At 28.9% G+C, this 15329-nt stretch overlaps 4 protein-coding genes across 4 annotated transcripts; 3 read left to right on the top strand and 1 right to left on the bottom strand.

The window, feature by feature from the left end:
- On the top strand, positions 1-4138 carry LOC145741270 (vacuolar protein sorting-associated protein 52 homolog). Its single transcript, XM_082558831.1, has 17 exons — positions 1-115; positions 267-319; positions 418-493; positions 594-661; positions 820-995; positions 1166-1316; positions 1435-1535; positions 1700-1832; positions 2031-2225; positions 2357-2512; positions 2586-2666; positions 2747-2908; positions 3028-3129; positions 3221-3322; positions 3445-3576; positions 3644-3808; positions 3896-4138. The coding sequence occupies exons 1-17, from the start codon at positions 43-45 to the stop codon at positions 4040-4042; spliced, it is 2073 nt and encodes a 690-aa protein (XP_082414957.1). The 5' UTR covers positions 1-42; the 3' UTR covers positions 4043-4138.
- A 538-nt stretch (positions 4139-4676) lies between these two features.
- Positions 4677-5669, top strand: LOC145741245 (uncharacterized). The gene has a single exon (XM_082558798.1). It carries the CDS (start codon positions 4713-4715, stop codon positions 5220-5222), a length of 510 nt encoding a protein of 169 aa, XP_082414924.1. The 5' UTR covers positions 4677-4712; the 3' UTR covers positions 5223-5669.
- An 893-nt stretch (positions 5670-6562) lies between these two features.
- On the top strand, positions 6563-11246 carry LOC145743004 (mutS protein homolog 4-like). The gene is made up of 19 exons (XM_082560857.1): positions 6563-6611; positions 6705-6860; positions 7039-7234; positions 7380-7495; positions 7687-7860; positions 7976-8137; positions 8250-8406; positions 8515-8584; positions 8666-8830; positions 8955-9079; positions 9175-9278; positions 9379-9503; positions 9650-9831; positions 10004-10138; positions 10328-10456; positions 10549-10632; positions 10700-10790; positions 10868-11009; positions 11126-11246. The coding sequence occupies exons 2-19, from the start codon at positions 6742-6744 to the stop codon at positions 11202-11204; spliced, it is 2355 nt and encodes a 784-aa protein (XP_082416983.1). The 5' UTR covers positions 6563-6611; positions 6705-6741; the 3' UTR covers positions 11205-11246.
- A 1643-nt stretch (positions 11247-12889) lies between these two features.
- Positions 12890-14627, bottom strand: LOC145743468 (uncharacterized). Its single transcript, XM_082561432.1, has 7 exons — positions 14409-14627; positions 14213-14283; positions 13938-14030; positions 13664-13856; positions 13455-13595; positions 13146-13328; positions 12890-13051 (listed from the first exon to the last, which is right to left on the bottom strand). The coding sequence occupies exons 1-7, from the start codon at positions 14521-14523 to the stop codon at positions 12927-12929; spliced, it is 921 nt and encodes a 306-aa protein (XP_082417558.1). The 5' UTR covers positions 14524-14627; the 3' UTR covers positions 12890-12926.
- Positions 14628-15329: the final 702 nt, after the last annotated feature.

The following is a 15329-nucleotide window of genomic DNA, read 5'->3' as shown; positions in this document are numbered from 1 at the left end:
TACATATTGGAAAATCGAAAAATAATATTGCGTTCTGTTAAGATGGATGATCTTGGAATTGATTTGGATAATTTGGATCTAACTTCTGATGATTATATATTAGAAAATGTTGATGGTAACTAAACTAAAGAAAAGTATCAGTAATTAAATTGTATCTAAAAACGTTTATCCAACCCACTTACTGTCAACAATCTGTGTTTGTTCGAGTGTTTAGTTTTTACAGTACTTTTGTTTTCAATTAATTTTAAAAAAAGTATTCTTTTTAGAACACATACAAGAAAATTTAGAAGATGATCTGGTAAAAGAAGCTTTAGAATCGGTAACTTTAATATGACTATTGCTTTTAAGAGTAAAAGCTATTTAACTATGTAGAAACTAATTAAAAAATGTTTTGTAACATAAGTTTTTGCTATGCAGGGAGTGGATTTACGAGAGTATGCTAAACAAATAGAACAAAATTTACATGAAGTCGAAAATGGGTCTATTAAAGATTGTAAGATATTCGTAATTTAGAATCATAGGCTATCTACCTATTCAGATTATTATTAATTTTATTTTGAAGAATACCTTTTTTTCTAAAACCTTTTTTGTAGATATTTTGGAAAGTGAACAAATAGCAAGCCTTCATACACAAATTGGTGAATGTGACAAAATATTAGAGGTATGGGTTAATACAAATTATTTGAAATGTTCATCAGTTACTTAAATAAACACAATTTTTGTACTGTTAGCAAAAACAATAGCCTACCAAAATTAAATTAATAACAATTTAAGAACTGTCATTTTTAGATAAACAACATAAAATTTTCTATTTATTAGGGAATGGAAAGTATGCTACATGGTTTTCAACATGATTTAAGTAGTATAAGTGCCGAGATTCAATGCCTACAAGAACAATCTGTTGCAATGAATGTAAAGCTCAAGAATCGACAAGCAGTTAAAAGTGAATTAAGTCAACTGGTGGATGAAATGGTTGTACCTGAACTAATGATAACGTTAGTAGTTGAATTATTAAGTGTTAATTTGATTCATAAAATTTTATCCTAAGTTACAAATATATTAACATAACTGATCCAAATAAAATTGTTCGTTATTGCACATCACATCACATGTTTGTATTTTTTAAATTTACTAAGAACTTGTCACCATATTGTTTTGTTTACAGGCATATTCTTGACACACCTGTCACTGAACGTGAATTTTTGGAACAACTTCATGAATTAAATCATAAAATTAATTTTGTTAAACAACATGCTTATAATGAGACAAAAGCTTGTAATGATGTTCAAGATATTGTGGAAAAACTAAAGTACAAGGTATGTATATAAATTTACAATTACAAATATTTATAACCTATTAATATTGTAAATTGGTATTCAAAGTTTCAAAAAAGGTGTTTTGGTAATTTGTTATTGAATTTTTTTATCTTTTAAGGCCATTGGAAAGATTCGTGAATTTATGATTCAGAAAATTTATTCTTTTCGAAAACCAATGAGTAATTATCAACTTGGACAAGATGCTATGCTTAAATCTAGGTAATTCTGGTTATTATTTGTGTTTACCTATTTCATTCCTTTAGTCTAACTTGTTTTAATAATCAAATTTATTTAATTTTATAATCTAACATTATATTTTACATGCCTATAATGAACTGCATTAATAGTTGTACCAAAATTCATTATTTGTGTTTTTTTGTTAGATTTTTCTATGAATTTCTACTCTCCAATGAAAGACATGTTGCCAAAGAAGTAAGAGATGAATATGTTGATACAGTCAGCAAAGTTTATCTGTCATATTTTAAAAGCTACACAAATCGAATTATGAAATTACAGGTAATCAAACCCTCTTTTTGTTTTTTAATTTGTTGTAGCAACATATCTTATAACAACATTGACAACTTTTTGTTAAATGTCTAAACAAGATTAAATAAAAAAAAAACATATTAGGCTTTTATTTTTTGATATAGAATTTAATAGTTACTGTATATATATATATAATACTTGAGTAAATATAATTAATTGATCTTTTAGTTTGATGATGTTGCTGGTAAGGACGACTTAATGGCAGTGGAGGACTCATCAAAGCGAGGATTTTTTTCCTCTTCACGACCAGCCATGCGAAACAGGTCATCTGTATTCACGATCGGTAAGCGAGATGAAATATTAGGTCAAGGTTTGGAAGCTCCAATAATTGTTCCCCATGCAGCTCAAAAGGGAGACACCAAAGTAAGTTTTAAATTTTTACCATTTATTTATAACAATCTTTGCGTTAAATTATTTATGATAATATGCATTAGTGTTTAGTTAGATAGGTCTCATTTAAATGTTAAAAAGGTAATGAAAACATGTTTTTTTAGTTTTCTTTTGAGAATCTGTTCAGAAGTCAACAATACGCCTTATTGGACACAAGTTGCCGAGAATATTTATTTGTTTGCGACTTTTTCATGTTTTCTGCAGGTTCTGCTCAAGAACTTTTTAACACAATTATGGGAAAAACATTAGCTTTGTTTGTGGTAAGTCAACCTTCTAAAAACCAACTGTTTAGTAAATTTAACAAATTAAATTGTTATTACTTTAATTTTACAGAAACATGTTGATTCTCATTGTTCAGACTGTTATGATAGCATTGCATTATTTTTATGCATTCATATCGCCAATAAATTTAAGGTAAAAAACTAAATATAATAAAGTCAAGCAATATTTAAAACCATCATTACTTTTTTTAAATTAGTTGGTTATTTCACTAGATAATCATGCATGATCGGGAAGTGTATGCTTTAGACAGATACTGGGACACTGTTTCAGCAATTTTGTGGCCCCGGTTTGAAGAAGTAGTGCGCATGCATATAAGAAGTGTGGTACACTGTAATGTTAATCAACTTGCTTCTATCGATGTTAGACCACATTATGTAAGTTATTAAATTAATAGGTGATAATTTTGAAAAAAAATCAGGGTAATTCATAGTTGTTAATAGATTTCGTTTTTTTTTTAATTTTACAAAAGTATACCAGTGATTATTTTTTTCAGATAACAAGGCGATATGCTGAGTTTAGTGCCGCCATTGTGCGCATTAATGAAAATTTACCAAACCCTCAAGTTGAACAAGTTTTAGGAGAATTGCAAACTGAGGTGATTCCCATAAAATATAATATACATAAAAACAAAACAATGCCTGGAATGTTATTTGCAACTTTAAATATTACATCATGTTACATTGTAGGTCCAGAACTTCATTCTGAGATTAGCAGCATGTTTTCGTGAGCGACGAGACCAGCTTGTATTTCTCATTAACAACTATGACATGATGTTATCTGTAATAATGGTAAGTTAATGTATAATGACATGTATGCATAGAATCGTAATAATATTTTAAATTATTTAAGCTATTCTTATGAATGTGTTATACAGTATCTCTACTGTTCTAATTATTGATACTTAACTTAGGAACGAACAGTTGAAGATTCAAAGGAGTCGGACAGTTTTCAGCAATTACTAAATACTCGTACTCAGGAATATGTCGAAGAAATTTTATCCCCTCATTTTGGGGGTATGATGTCATTTGTCAAAGAGTGTGAGGTAAGAAATTTGATTTTAAATCAATTTTTAGAAAAAATATTTTAACTTTAAATGAATGTTTATGTAGGTTGTCCTGGAAAATGGTCAAACATCCCAGCTTAAACGATTTGAACAAAAAGTTGTCCCATTGGTGCAAGGTTTTGCCGCTGGTTGGCGAACTAGTGTTGATTTAATAAGTCGTGAAGTTACACAATCATTCACCAACTTCAAAGTTGGAAGCACCATTGTTCAGGTAATCCACAACATTATGTTTTATTCTCCTATTTAACATTATACTCGAAACTTTTTACTTTTTTATTGTACCAACTAAACTTTTTAGGCTGCTTTTACACATTTGATACAATATTATCATCGATTTCAAAAACTTTTTACACAACAACCATTTAAATCAATACCAGCACGATCAGAATTGGTTAACATGCATTTAATCATGGTGGAAATGAAAAAATATAAACCAAATTTTTAATTTTATTGTTGTTTTTTTTTGGCTTTAAGTTTTGTGTATAGTTATGTTATTTATGTAAACGTAAATATTGTGCAATTTTGTTATGCACTCCTATAATAAAATAAACTAGTGCAAAATGAAACCTTTTCTATTTACTGATTTTAAACTTTATTGTTCAGAAAAAAATCATTTTAAATCGTTTATTTGTTAAGCCACTAATGGCGCGATTTGTTAAGTAACGGTTTGTTTTGTTGCCAGAGGTTTCAAAATTTAACAGAAAGTTTTTAACGTGCGGTAGTGTCGTTTTCGTGCGTAAGAAGTTTTAAAATATGTCCTTTTATATTTTATTCAAAAGTAACTAAAATGGTAATGCGTTATATTGACCATTGATCTAATTTTGGTATTTAAATAACACTGACAGAGTCGACGAAAAATGTCAGACAATTAAATAAGGTAATTAGTGTGTTTAGTCGAAAAAATGAAATTAACTAAAAGCTAAATTGAAAGTAAAACGTTTGAGTCAGTTTACTTTTAAAATTCCAAATTAATTTTACATAAAATGTTAGTTTATATCAAAATTACAGTTTTATTAGATGACTTATTTTAATTTTTGTATATATAGTTTTGATAACTTGACTTGTATATTACCAGGTTGTTTAAAAATTTTAGGAATCAAATAGGTCTTTTTAAAATGGCAAGTAATTATAAGAAAAATATATCTGGTGGTAAGCGAAAGGGTGGTGCTCGCCCTGAGTTGACAGAGGAACAAAAACAAGAAATCCGAGAAGCTTTTGACCTTTTTGATGCAGATGGTTCGGGAACAATAGATGTCAAAGAGCTAAAAGTTGCAATGAGGGCACTTGGATTTGAACCAAAGAAAGAAGAAATTAAAAAGATGATTGCTGATGTAGATAAAGATGGAAGTGGAACTATTGACTTTAATGATTTTTTAATGATGATGACACAAAAAATGAGCGAAAAAGACAGCAAGGAAGAAATTTTAAAAGCGTTTAGGTTATTTGATGATGACGAAACTGGTAAAATTTCGTTTAAGAATCTTAAGAGGGTTGCCAAAGAACTTGGTGAAAATTTAACAGATGAAGAATTACAGGAGATGATTGACGAAGCAGATCGAGATGGTGATGGTGAAATTAATGAAGTTGAATTTCTACGAATTATGAAAAAGACAAGTTTATATTAGGAAATAAGGGAATGGAGTATATTTTCTTGCTAACATTTAAAATGTTGGTTAAATTTTAACCAGTATTTTCACAGAACTGTACTTTATTGGCGTTTTAAATTTTATTAAGTTTTGTTTATTCGTTTAAAAAAAAACTGTTTAAAATAGAGCTACTTTTATATTGCTTTAAAAACCTAAAATTATTAACATTTTTTCTTTTAAAAATATGTATACATTCATTGCATTATTTTTCATTTATTAATAAATATTACAATGTAAAATATGGCAAAATTTAATATTGAATTAATTTTGACTTAGTCTATTGATTTATTCAGAAAATATCTATCCCTTTAGTACTATCTGCATAATTAAAAATTTTATTTTTTCAGGTTGACATTACCCTTGTAAATTTTGTTAACATGTTCCTTTTCTGCATTTTTTGTTGAGTGATTTTTTAATAAAAATGAAAAAGCCAATTTTTATTGTTTTCTTTAATTTTATTAAATTTTTTTTTAAATAACTTTTATTTTAATAGCACACAAAAAATGTCTTCTTTTAATTAAATTATTGAAAAGAAGATAAATCAAAAAAATATTAACTTTAGTAGGTGACGGTTCATCGCACTTTATTTTTAATTGCGGGATTGTCGTCTGCGTTTTACTAGATTGAAAAAAATATTTTTTGTAGTGCGACTTTTCGATTAAATGGGACGTGAGATCATAGTCTATTCTATTGGCTAATTTTTATACAAAAAATGATAAACTCAAGAAAAAAATTTAATTTTGGGTTACTGGAAACGCCAGACAGCTCCGATCAAAGTGGTTTTGATGACACCACGTTGCAATCAACTCTAAGCAGCATCAATAACATAAAAACACCAAAAAATGAATTAACAAAACGTAAGTGGTTTAATGTGGTAGTAGTTCTTTAGTTTTATTTTGTTTGGGGTTAAGTTGTTGTTTCCTAATAAATATAGGTTAATTAGTTGGGTTTATCATTTTTTTTAAATTAATTTAGGTAAAATACATTTTAAATAAAAAAAAACAATACTAGTTATAAAATGTTAAGGAATACAGCAAACACCATCAACAACAAATTCAACATCTGATTGTGAAAGTACCAGTACACTTTTGGCGAGTGATGAGTTAGATAAAACTACGCCGGACAGTGTCACAATTGACACGGAGTCACCAAGTTTGGAAATATTTATTGCTTTAAACTTTAAATTTTTTTAAATTATATAGTCTGTACAAAATTTATTTTGGATCTGTTTTTAGACCTTAAGCAGTAAACTTAATTTATTTTTTAATTTTATTTAGTTTTTCAAATTCCAGTTGCACCAGCACCTCGCAAGTTTTTGCCATCATTAACTTCACCAAGAACTCCTTTGGCTAATATCAAAGGAAGCATGTAAATTTACTGCATATGAAACTATTACAAATTTACTGCATATGAAACTGTTTTTATTTTAATATTTTTGCTTAAACTTACGGCTTTTTACAGTGGATCACGGATAACTACTCCAAGTCTCTCTGGATCAATGAGAAGCACACCAAGAAGTAATAAGGGAACACCTAGAGGAAGAGGATCAAGTGAAACTCCGAAAACCCATCAGCCTTCAGTGATTGTCAGTATTGTTGAGGGAAGAGGATTAGCAAGGTTTTTATTAATTTTTTTTTTTGGACAAAAAAAAAACTTACTATAAATATATGTAATGTATCTGTATAACATAAGTATTGTTAATAAACTTTTGATTAAAATACTGTTACCATGTTGTAACTATCAAACAAGTGTTAATTCGTAATTTATTTGGTAAAACTTTTAAATGGTTACACAGGGGCGAAGTAGGATTAGCTTCCATAGACCTTAAGAAGCCAATACTGATTCTTTCTCAGTTTTCTGATTCACAAACTTATGTGAAAACAATTACTAAACTTAATGTTCTTTCACCGCTCGAAATAATATTTCCAAGTACAATGTGTGATAATGGAAAAATGGCAGAAGTTTTTAAAGTTATCAATGAAAATTTTGAGGTGTGTGTATATATTTGAAATGTTTTTTTTATTTATTTGAGATAAATTTTATTTTTAAACTAAAAGTTTTTAGTTATTTTTAGCATTATCTTTTTTGGTTTTGGTTCTTAAACACTTTATAATCATATTATTTGACATTTTTTAGAATTCAAAAATAACAACAGTTCAGCGGCACTACTTTAATGAGGCTAGAGGAATGGATAATATTAAACGTTTAGTTATGAGAGAAAATAGTTCAGTTGTAATTGATGTTAAATCAAAGTTAGTATAAAGTTAGAAAATTTGAAACTACTCTTTTTTGGAAGGTGAAAAGGAAAATTAATTTAAAGCGAAGTGTTTTTTTAGATTTTATATATATATATTTATACTGTTTATTTAAGTTTAATCTAGATCATCTTTAAGCAATACGTTCCAAATTTATATATATATGTATATATATTATCTATTTTTAGATATTATTGCTTGGCTGCAACTGGTGCACTACTCAAGTTTGTAGAGTTTATGCAAAACACAATTTATGCCCCACAATCAATAAGGATTATTTTTAAGGGAAGTGAACAAACGACCTTAATCGATGCTCGAACAGCATCAGCTTTAGAGCTGTTAGTTAATCTTAACAATCCTAAGTAAGTTATATGTACATAGCAAGGTAAAAAATATGTAAAAAATTTTTAATTGCTATTAAATAAGATTACTAACAACATATAATATAATGTAAATATTTTGCTTTTATAAATATAGAAGCAACCACACTTTGTTTGGAATTCTAGATCGCACAAAGACACTAGGTGGCACTAGAATGTTACGTAGTAACATTTTACAACCTCCGAATAATCTTGCAACTATTCAAGCAAGGTTGGATGCAGTTGAAGAACTTTCTGAATCTTCAGAACTATTTTTTAGGTAAAACAATTTAGCAATGGCAAAAGCGTGGTCTAATTCAGTTTTCTGATATTTAACGAGTTAATAAACTATTAATGTTACAAACAGATTGCAAAATTACTTTATTTTACAGTTTGCATTCAGTTTTAAGCAGATTCGAAATCGACATTGATCATTTGTTGTCTTCTTTGGTTCAAATTCCAAAACAAAATACAGACAAATCAAGAGAAAATCACATCACAACTTGTATTTATCTAAAACACGTCACAATCCTTGTTCCTATCCTTCTGGTGAGTGAAAAGGCTACCTTCGTTGTTTTTTGTAGATTATACTTTTTTTAATTTAGTCTTACTGTTATAAATTATTAGTTTGTTTAAAATATTAACTTTTCAACGTAGGAAGCCTTAGCTGATTCAAAATGTGATTTATTCCAAGCTTATAAAGCTGCACTAAAAGATGCAAGATTTTGTGAGTGGGTTAAATTAATTTAGACCCAGTTGGTAGATTGATTTTTAAATTTATTTCTCTGTTTTTTATGATGTTTTACAGCTTGCCTTTTGGAAATGTTAAGCAAGGTTATTCATGAAGATGCCAAATTGCATAAAGGACAACTCAATGTAAAAATGCAACGTTGTTATGCAGTTAAACAAGGGATTAATGGGGTTCTTGATTTGTCAAGAGTTTCTTACACTGAACTGATTAATGATGTCAACGGTAAACTTTTAAACCAATTTTAATTTATGTAGGAAATAGTAGGTTATTATATAAAAATGGATTATTTTAATATAGTCCTTGAAAACACGCTATTTTGCTTGGCATTCAATTTCTTTTTGCATAGATGTTATCCACCAACTTGGTGAAAAACATGGCCTACCATTAAAGTGTACTTACAATTCATCAAGGGGGTTTTACATACAAATGCCTGCTAAAGATGCACCTGAACTACCAAGCGAATTTATTAAGGTTTTGTATTTTGAAATTTTTTTTTTATTTATTTTCGTAGCAAATTATGATCATTATTGTGTAGGTTTACGATATATGTTTCTTTATGTTACTAGGTCTCCAAAATAAACAAAACCATTAGTTTCACGACTCAAGATGTTATTCAATTAAATACTAAAATTGAACATTCTGTAACAAACATTATTTTGCTTGCAGATAGGTAGGCTAACTATTTTATATTTTTAAGTACTTTTATTTAAAAAATGTATTTTTTTTATTTTGAAGGCCATATTTTAACATGTACATTTGTTATTTTTTAGTTTGGTAACTGATCTTTTAATTGCTGTAAGAGGTAGTATTGGATGTCTTTATAATCTGTCAGAAATAGTTTCAACCTTGGACATGGTGCTTTCATTTGCCCTTCTGAATACCACCTCAAAACTTGGTATATAAAGCATAATATTGTTTTAAGAATGATATATCACCAAAATGGCCAGTTTTCTAATTAATCAAATTTTATTTACTCTTACTTTTTATTTACTATATTTTTTAAGTAATATTTGTTGGAATATTAAATACTTTTTAACATAGTTCGACCGGAATTTACTCAAACATTAGCAGTAAGGGATGGTCGGCACCCAGTTTTAAACAAATATTCACCAAACCTCATTCCAAACAACATATATGCTTCAGATGGTACAAACCTAAATATTATTACTGGACCAAACATGAGTGGAAAGTCGACTTATCTTAAAACCATTGCTCTTCTACAGGTAGATTTTTTTTACTTAGTAATTTTTATGTTTAGAAATTTACTTTATTATTGGTTTATTTTGTACATTGTATATAAAATTTCCTTAACTTATTTTATCCTAGAGATTTTAAATTATATATTAGAATAAAATCCAAATTGATAAATTAATGTTTTTTATTGTTTTATCCAAGATTATGGCTCAAATTGGATGTTTTGTTCCTGCCGAGTTTGCATCATTCAGGATTGCTGATCAAATCTTCTCCAGGGTGGGAAGTGATGATGATATGGAAACAAACTCCTCTTCTTTCATGCTCGAAATGAAGGAAGTGAGCATCCTTTATATTATTAATAATTTACCGGAAAAATTTAATTTAAAGTGACATAATTTTTAATTATCAATCTTCTAAACATTAAAATTATTTAATTTTACCATTTGAAATAAATGGTGGAAAAATTATACCGTGTAAGTTCTTTTTTTGTTATTTTTTTTAATATAATTTTTTCATTGCAATTAGGTCAACTATATCATGCAGAATGTGACAGAAAACAGTCTAGTTATAATAGATGAACTTGGCAGGGGTACTTCTAGCGAGGAAGGCGTGGGATTGTGTTGGGCTATTTCAGAATTTCTCCTTTCACAAAAGGTAATTATACTTTTTTGTTATTGATAAAGTTATTGTCAAATTAAAAAAAAAGTATGCTGTTTTTTTATTTTTTTGCAAAACATTTTTTTTAGGCATTTACATTTTTTGCAACACACTTTTTGGAGATTTGCAGGCTTCAAACGGTCTATCCAAACGTGGAAAACTATCATTTTCAAGTAAATGCGATTTTAAATATATTTATACATATATTGCGGTTATCCAACAACATAGTTTACATACTAGATTCAACATGTCTCACGCAGCAAAGGAAATTTAACCACAATTCAATTTACGTACGCGTTGTCACGCGGCTTTACTGCTGAAGTGCATTACGGTAAAACCAATTTTATTTATTTTTGAAATATAATATACATCCAAAACACATATTTTTTGTTCTAACTTTCTACACAGGTTTAAAATTGGCCGAATTATTTAATTTTCCTGCAAGCGTAATGTCGAAAGCCTATAATATAGCATCAAGCATTACTAAGAAAAAGGAATCGTTGGATGCTAATAAATTAATGGAAAAGATTAAATCAAATGCATCATACAGGTTTGTTTTGTAAATAGTGTAATATATACTGTGACTCACATCATTTTATCATGCGCAACTTGTAATATATTTTTTACCACAACATGTGTTTATCTCTCATTACGATTTACCTTTAGGTTTGCAACACAATTATTGCAAGTTGCAAGAAGTTCAAGATTAAATGAATCTGCTTTAACAGAATACCTGAAACAGTAAAAATCAAAATTTGTAATTTTTTTAAATATTTCCACATTGACATTTATCGCTTTTTTGTTACTGGCAGGTTAAGGGGTATTTATGAAAATGCTATTAAAAATGGGAAAAAAAAATGGGAACCGCAGGACGAAAGCATGTGTGATAACGTAACCAAAAAAAGGTCAACAAGTCCAACTTGTTCCAACTTCACGTTATTACCTGCAGCTGCAGAAATTGAAGTTAACAACACGACTAAGGCGAAAATTTCACAAACAGGTGACGTAGCAAAATGTTGTGAGGTTAACAGTACAGTGACATCAGGATACGTTTCTGCCAAACCATCGGATATTGGTTTTTCACACACGACTTAGCTTTAAATTAAAGGTTTAAGTAAAAAAAAATTCACGTTTTTCCAAGTTTTTCACGTTTTTTTACAAATGTTTTGGGTTTTTGCTAAACTTAACTTTTTTCTTTAAGTTTTTGTAATAAATGCAAAATTTTGTCTAAAACTTGGAATGGGGAAAATTCTTCAATGTTTTTATTTTAGTTTTAGCAAAAGAAATGCAACTGGATAACACACAAATATAACAACCGCGCACAAAATAATAAAAAATTTCTCTATTCTTCGGCCACATTTTTCCATCACTTCGTCTTCTATTTTATATGTGACATTATCATTGGCCGATTCCTGCTTCACGTGGTCATTTATTATTTGATTTGCCTTGGCCTCGAATCGTCGCCACCTTTCTTCATTTGCTTTTTTCACGAAGTTGTTTCTTTCCTTGTCGAGATTATCATCAACTAATTCTTTGTACATATTTTTTGCTGATACCGGATGGATCCGGTAAAAACCGGTTTGCCTGCCCGGAGCTTGATCAATATTGAAAGCAGATTTAAATATCTCTTTGATGTTGCTGAACGTAGAACATCTTGATGGACTTTTCGGTAACTCTGAAGTGGTAATGAAGTCATTTTCTGCTACGTTTTGGTCCTGATTTTTTAAAACCTGTTCTTTTTTTAGTTCTTCTGAACTGCTATTTTCTGTCTCTATATTAACAAAAGGTAGGCTATTCAGTTTTTAACTTAGCCAATTTTACAATAAAGTACTTGACAACCTAGCACGTTAACTTACCCTGTTTCTTTGTGGAGTTATCTGCAGGTGTGGTTTTCTTTAATTTACTAATTCTATTTGACAAGTCTCCTTTTTCAGAAACCTTTTCATTTAGCTTTTCATTTATTTCAGAAATATCTTCACTTCTCCAAAGGTTAGGTCGTCGGCGACGTAAAGTCGTTTCAGAGTCACCGTTAGCCATTGATTTGTTTCCTTGCTGATACATGCTGTGGCTAATTTCAATCAAAATCGAGAAGAATTTAAACTTCATTACGTTTTTTTTAATATTTTATTGTTATAATAATACACAAGGGTTATGACGCTACAATGGTTAAAAATATATGATGTATTTAATACACAATTTAACAAAGAAAAGTACGTGTAGTAGGCATAACGAAATGATGCTTTTACACAACTTGATGTTTTAAGAATGTTAATTTAAAAATTAAAAAATAATTTTCGTTAAAAAAAAAAACTTTATTAAAAATGATTTTCGTTAAAAAAATCTTTAAAAGTATAAGCTTAAAGAATGTGTACATGCATACTATTTTAAATTCAAAAAAAAATATTTAACATTATTGATATTAATAGAATTTTACATTGTGTTACGTTTCAATGGTAACCTTTGTCCTTTATTCGTTTTTTATTGGGTGAAATGTTTTTCCAGCAACAAGAGATTTCAGGTTGTTTCGAAAGATAAAAAGAAACAGGTAAAGTACGCCAGAGAACAAACTTATCCCGTTGTGCAGGGTCATTCCTGAAAAAAAACATAATAGTTTATTTTAAACTACAGTGCAAAAGTCTGGACAAATGAACTTTAACTGTTTATTTTTTAAACTCTCTTATATTACCTGTATCATAGTAGTAGTGACTGTAAAAGAGGCCAAACATGCAGAAAGATCCGTGTGTGTAGAGGGTGTAAATGCAATCACAGTAATATGGAAAAGCTACTATGTCGCAATAGGCCCAGATTAGCTGAAAGATAAGGTTCGTGGTATAGGCAATAGTGCTCGCGTTATAACAGCTAAACAATCCTGGTGCAAAAACAATTGCAAAATTAATTTTAGTTTTTATGTAACCCTCTTTTTTTAAAGGAAAAGGTCGAATAAACAATTAGTAGCCTATTAAAAGCCGCAAAAATTTAAATTGCGATTATTAACCTGGTTGTGCTTTGGCCAATCCATATGAGCCTCGATAGCAAAGAAAATCTGCATGCGTGGCTATCATTGCAACGAAAGCCCAAGTAGCAGCAATTCCCACGGTACTTGCAATGAAATTTTTGTAATACCAGTATCTTGAGGCTACAAATTACTTAAAATGTAAGTATATCACTTTAAAAGCCAAGGTCTTATATTTAAAGTTCAGTTACCCGGTATTGTTGGAAAACCTTGTCCATCGCCCGTTTTTGCCAATGATCTTTTACAGGTTATGTATATAAGGTAGATCGAACACACTATTGTTATAATAACAGACAAAAAACTGAGTTTAGGTCTTTCATTCGAAAAAGCGAAGGTCCAACAAAATGTTCCGAACATTGATAAATTCCACATTAGGTAAAATCTCTACACAACAAAATGCCCATTTAAATATCATAGAATGATTTTTGTTTTAGATTTTTTTATGTTGTAAAATCAAAAACTCACGTAGGTGAATATCTTGTAATACTTTGATTCATAAGCCATGAACAACAAGCAAGATAACTTGGAACCGAAAAGGATTGGCCATTGAATCGCAAGCTTAAACAAATGACAAATTTTGTTTACAAATTATTGAACTTAAAACTACACAAAGTTAAGTTTTCAGAATATAACTTAAGTTGTCAGTTACGATTTATTTATTTATGATTTACGCAAAAAGTTGAAATTTTTTAATATACTGTTTATTATTTATTGCCAGATATATGTAAGCATATACTTACAAATTTTATATCCGGATTTGCGTCGACGAAATACTTTTTGGTAAGTTGTGGAATAATACCCACAAACCAATCTAACGTAAAATACCAAAAATGTTATGGGTTTAACGTGCTAACAATTTTTTTTTTTACTTTTTTATCTCAGTTTTTAAAAAAATTCAAACTCGACGTCGTCTACATATTAAAACAATCAACTTACCTGCCATGGGTAAGTTTGGGAACCGATCATGAATAGCAAAAATGAAAAACGTGTAAGTAACATAAGAAGTGTACAAAAATGTACCGATGGACATTAAACTCTCCGACAATTTCATATTGTTGATCAAATCCAAACTTATACGTCTAATTTTTTAGATTATTATAAAAAGATTGGTTAACCCTAAAATTTTTATTAAAAAAATTATTGTAAAACTGCCCTAAATTATACCTTTTATTACTGCACGACCCTAGAAAGGAAATTTACCAGACTTAGAATGAAATTAGCAATTTTCGTCTGCTAAAACTGTAGTCTAATGTCACGAATTTTGAATTTGTAAAATGGTATAGCTTATTAGTACATTTTTTACGATATGGCCTTGCACTTTAACTAAACATGTCCTAAATACATTGTCTTAAAACTTAAACTCGCAGAAAATATTGAAATGTTTTTACAATCAAAACAAATCTTACTAATTACACCAAAATAATTAAAATTTACTTTAAAAAAAATGACATCATGTGTGCAATCAATTAATTTTAGCTGGTGTGGCCGGACATTACAATGTAACTTTCTGTCGAAAATGCATTGTTTTGAATTAAACATATCACGTTCAATCAATCAATTTTAAGCAATGAAGTCACATTTTAAATACACCAAAGCTTTACAGTTTAATAATATGCAAAGAATTAGTTCGAGTTGGTTACTTTAAATTAAAAATACTTTAAAATTGGATTGGGGTACATTTTAAACGGTAAGAATGTTATAACCTCTTACGATGGAAGACTGGGCTCACTATAATTTGTTTGTACGCCAATAATTTTCCTATTTTTAAATTTTATGAAATTCACGCGTATAATGACTTTATACTGCCTTTTTTAATATTTTTCTAACAACTTAAATTGTAATCAGACTAAAAGTGGC

Source organism: Corella eumyota, chromosome 2 (assembly GCF_963082875.1).
Source record: "Corella eumyota chromosome 2, kaCorEumy4.1, whole genome shotgun sequence".
Lineage (NCBI taxonomy): Eukaryota > Metazoa > Chordata > Ascidiacea > Phlebobranchia > Corellidae > Corella > Corella eumyota.
This window is presented reverse-complemented; position numbering and strand designations above follow the sequence as displayed.

What these genes read in the sequence shown, in the direction of transcription:
- LOC145741270 (XM_082558831.1), top strand. Translation starts at nt 43, where the DNA reads ATGGATGATCTTGGAATTGATTTGGATAATTTGGATCTAACTTCTGAT. An exon ending in TAAAAGAAGCTTTAGAATCG is followed by an intron (nt 320 to 417) that starts GTAACTTTAATA and finishes TTTGCTATGCAG; the next exon opens with GGAGTGGATTTACGAGAGTA. An exon ending in TCGATGTTAGACCACATTAT is followed by an intron (nt 2,909 to 3,027) that starts GTAAGTTATTAA and finishes TATTTTTTTCAG; the next exon opens with ATAACAAGGCGATATGCTGA.
- LOC145741245 (XM_082558798.1), top strand. Translation starts at nt 4,713, where the DNA reads ATGGCAAGTAATTATAAGAAAAATATATCTGGTGGTAAGCGAAAGGGT.
- LOC145743004 (XM_082560857.1), top strand. Translation starts at nt 6,742, where the DNA reads ATGAGAAGCACACCAAGAAGTAATAAGGGAACACCTAGAGGAAGAGGA. An exon ending in GTAATTGATGTTAAATCAAA is followed by an intron (nt 7,496 to 7,686) that starts GTTAGTATAAAG and finishes ATCTATTTTTAG; the next exon opens with ATATTATTGCTTGGCTGCAA. An exon ending in TCATGCTCGAAATGAAGGAA is followed by an intron (nt 10,139 to 10,327) that starts GTGAGCATCCTT and finishes CATTGCAATTAG; the next exon opens with GTCAACTATATCATGCAGAA.
- LOC145743468 (XM_082561432.1), bottom strand. Translation starts at nt 14,523, where the DNA reads ATGAAATTGTCGGAGAGTTTAATGTCCATCGGTACATTTTTGTACACT. An exon ending in CCCAAACTTACCCATGGCAG is followed by an intron (nt 14,284 to 14,408) that starts GTAAGTTGATTG and finishes ATTTTACGTTAG; the next exon opens with ATTGGTTTGTGGGTATTATT. An exon ending in CAAATCCGGATATAAAATTT is followed by an intron (nt 14,031 to 14,212) that starts GTAAGTATATGC and finishes CATTTGTTTAAG; the next exon opens with CTTGCGATTCAATGGCCAAT.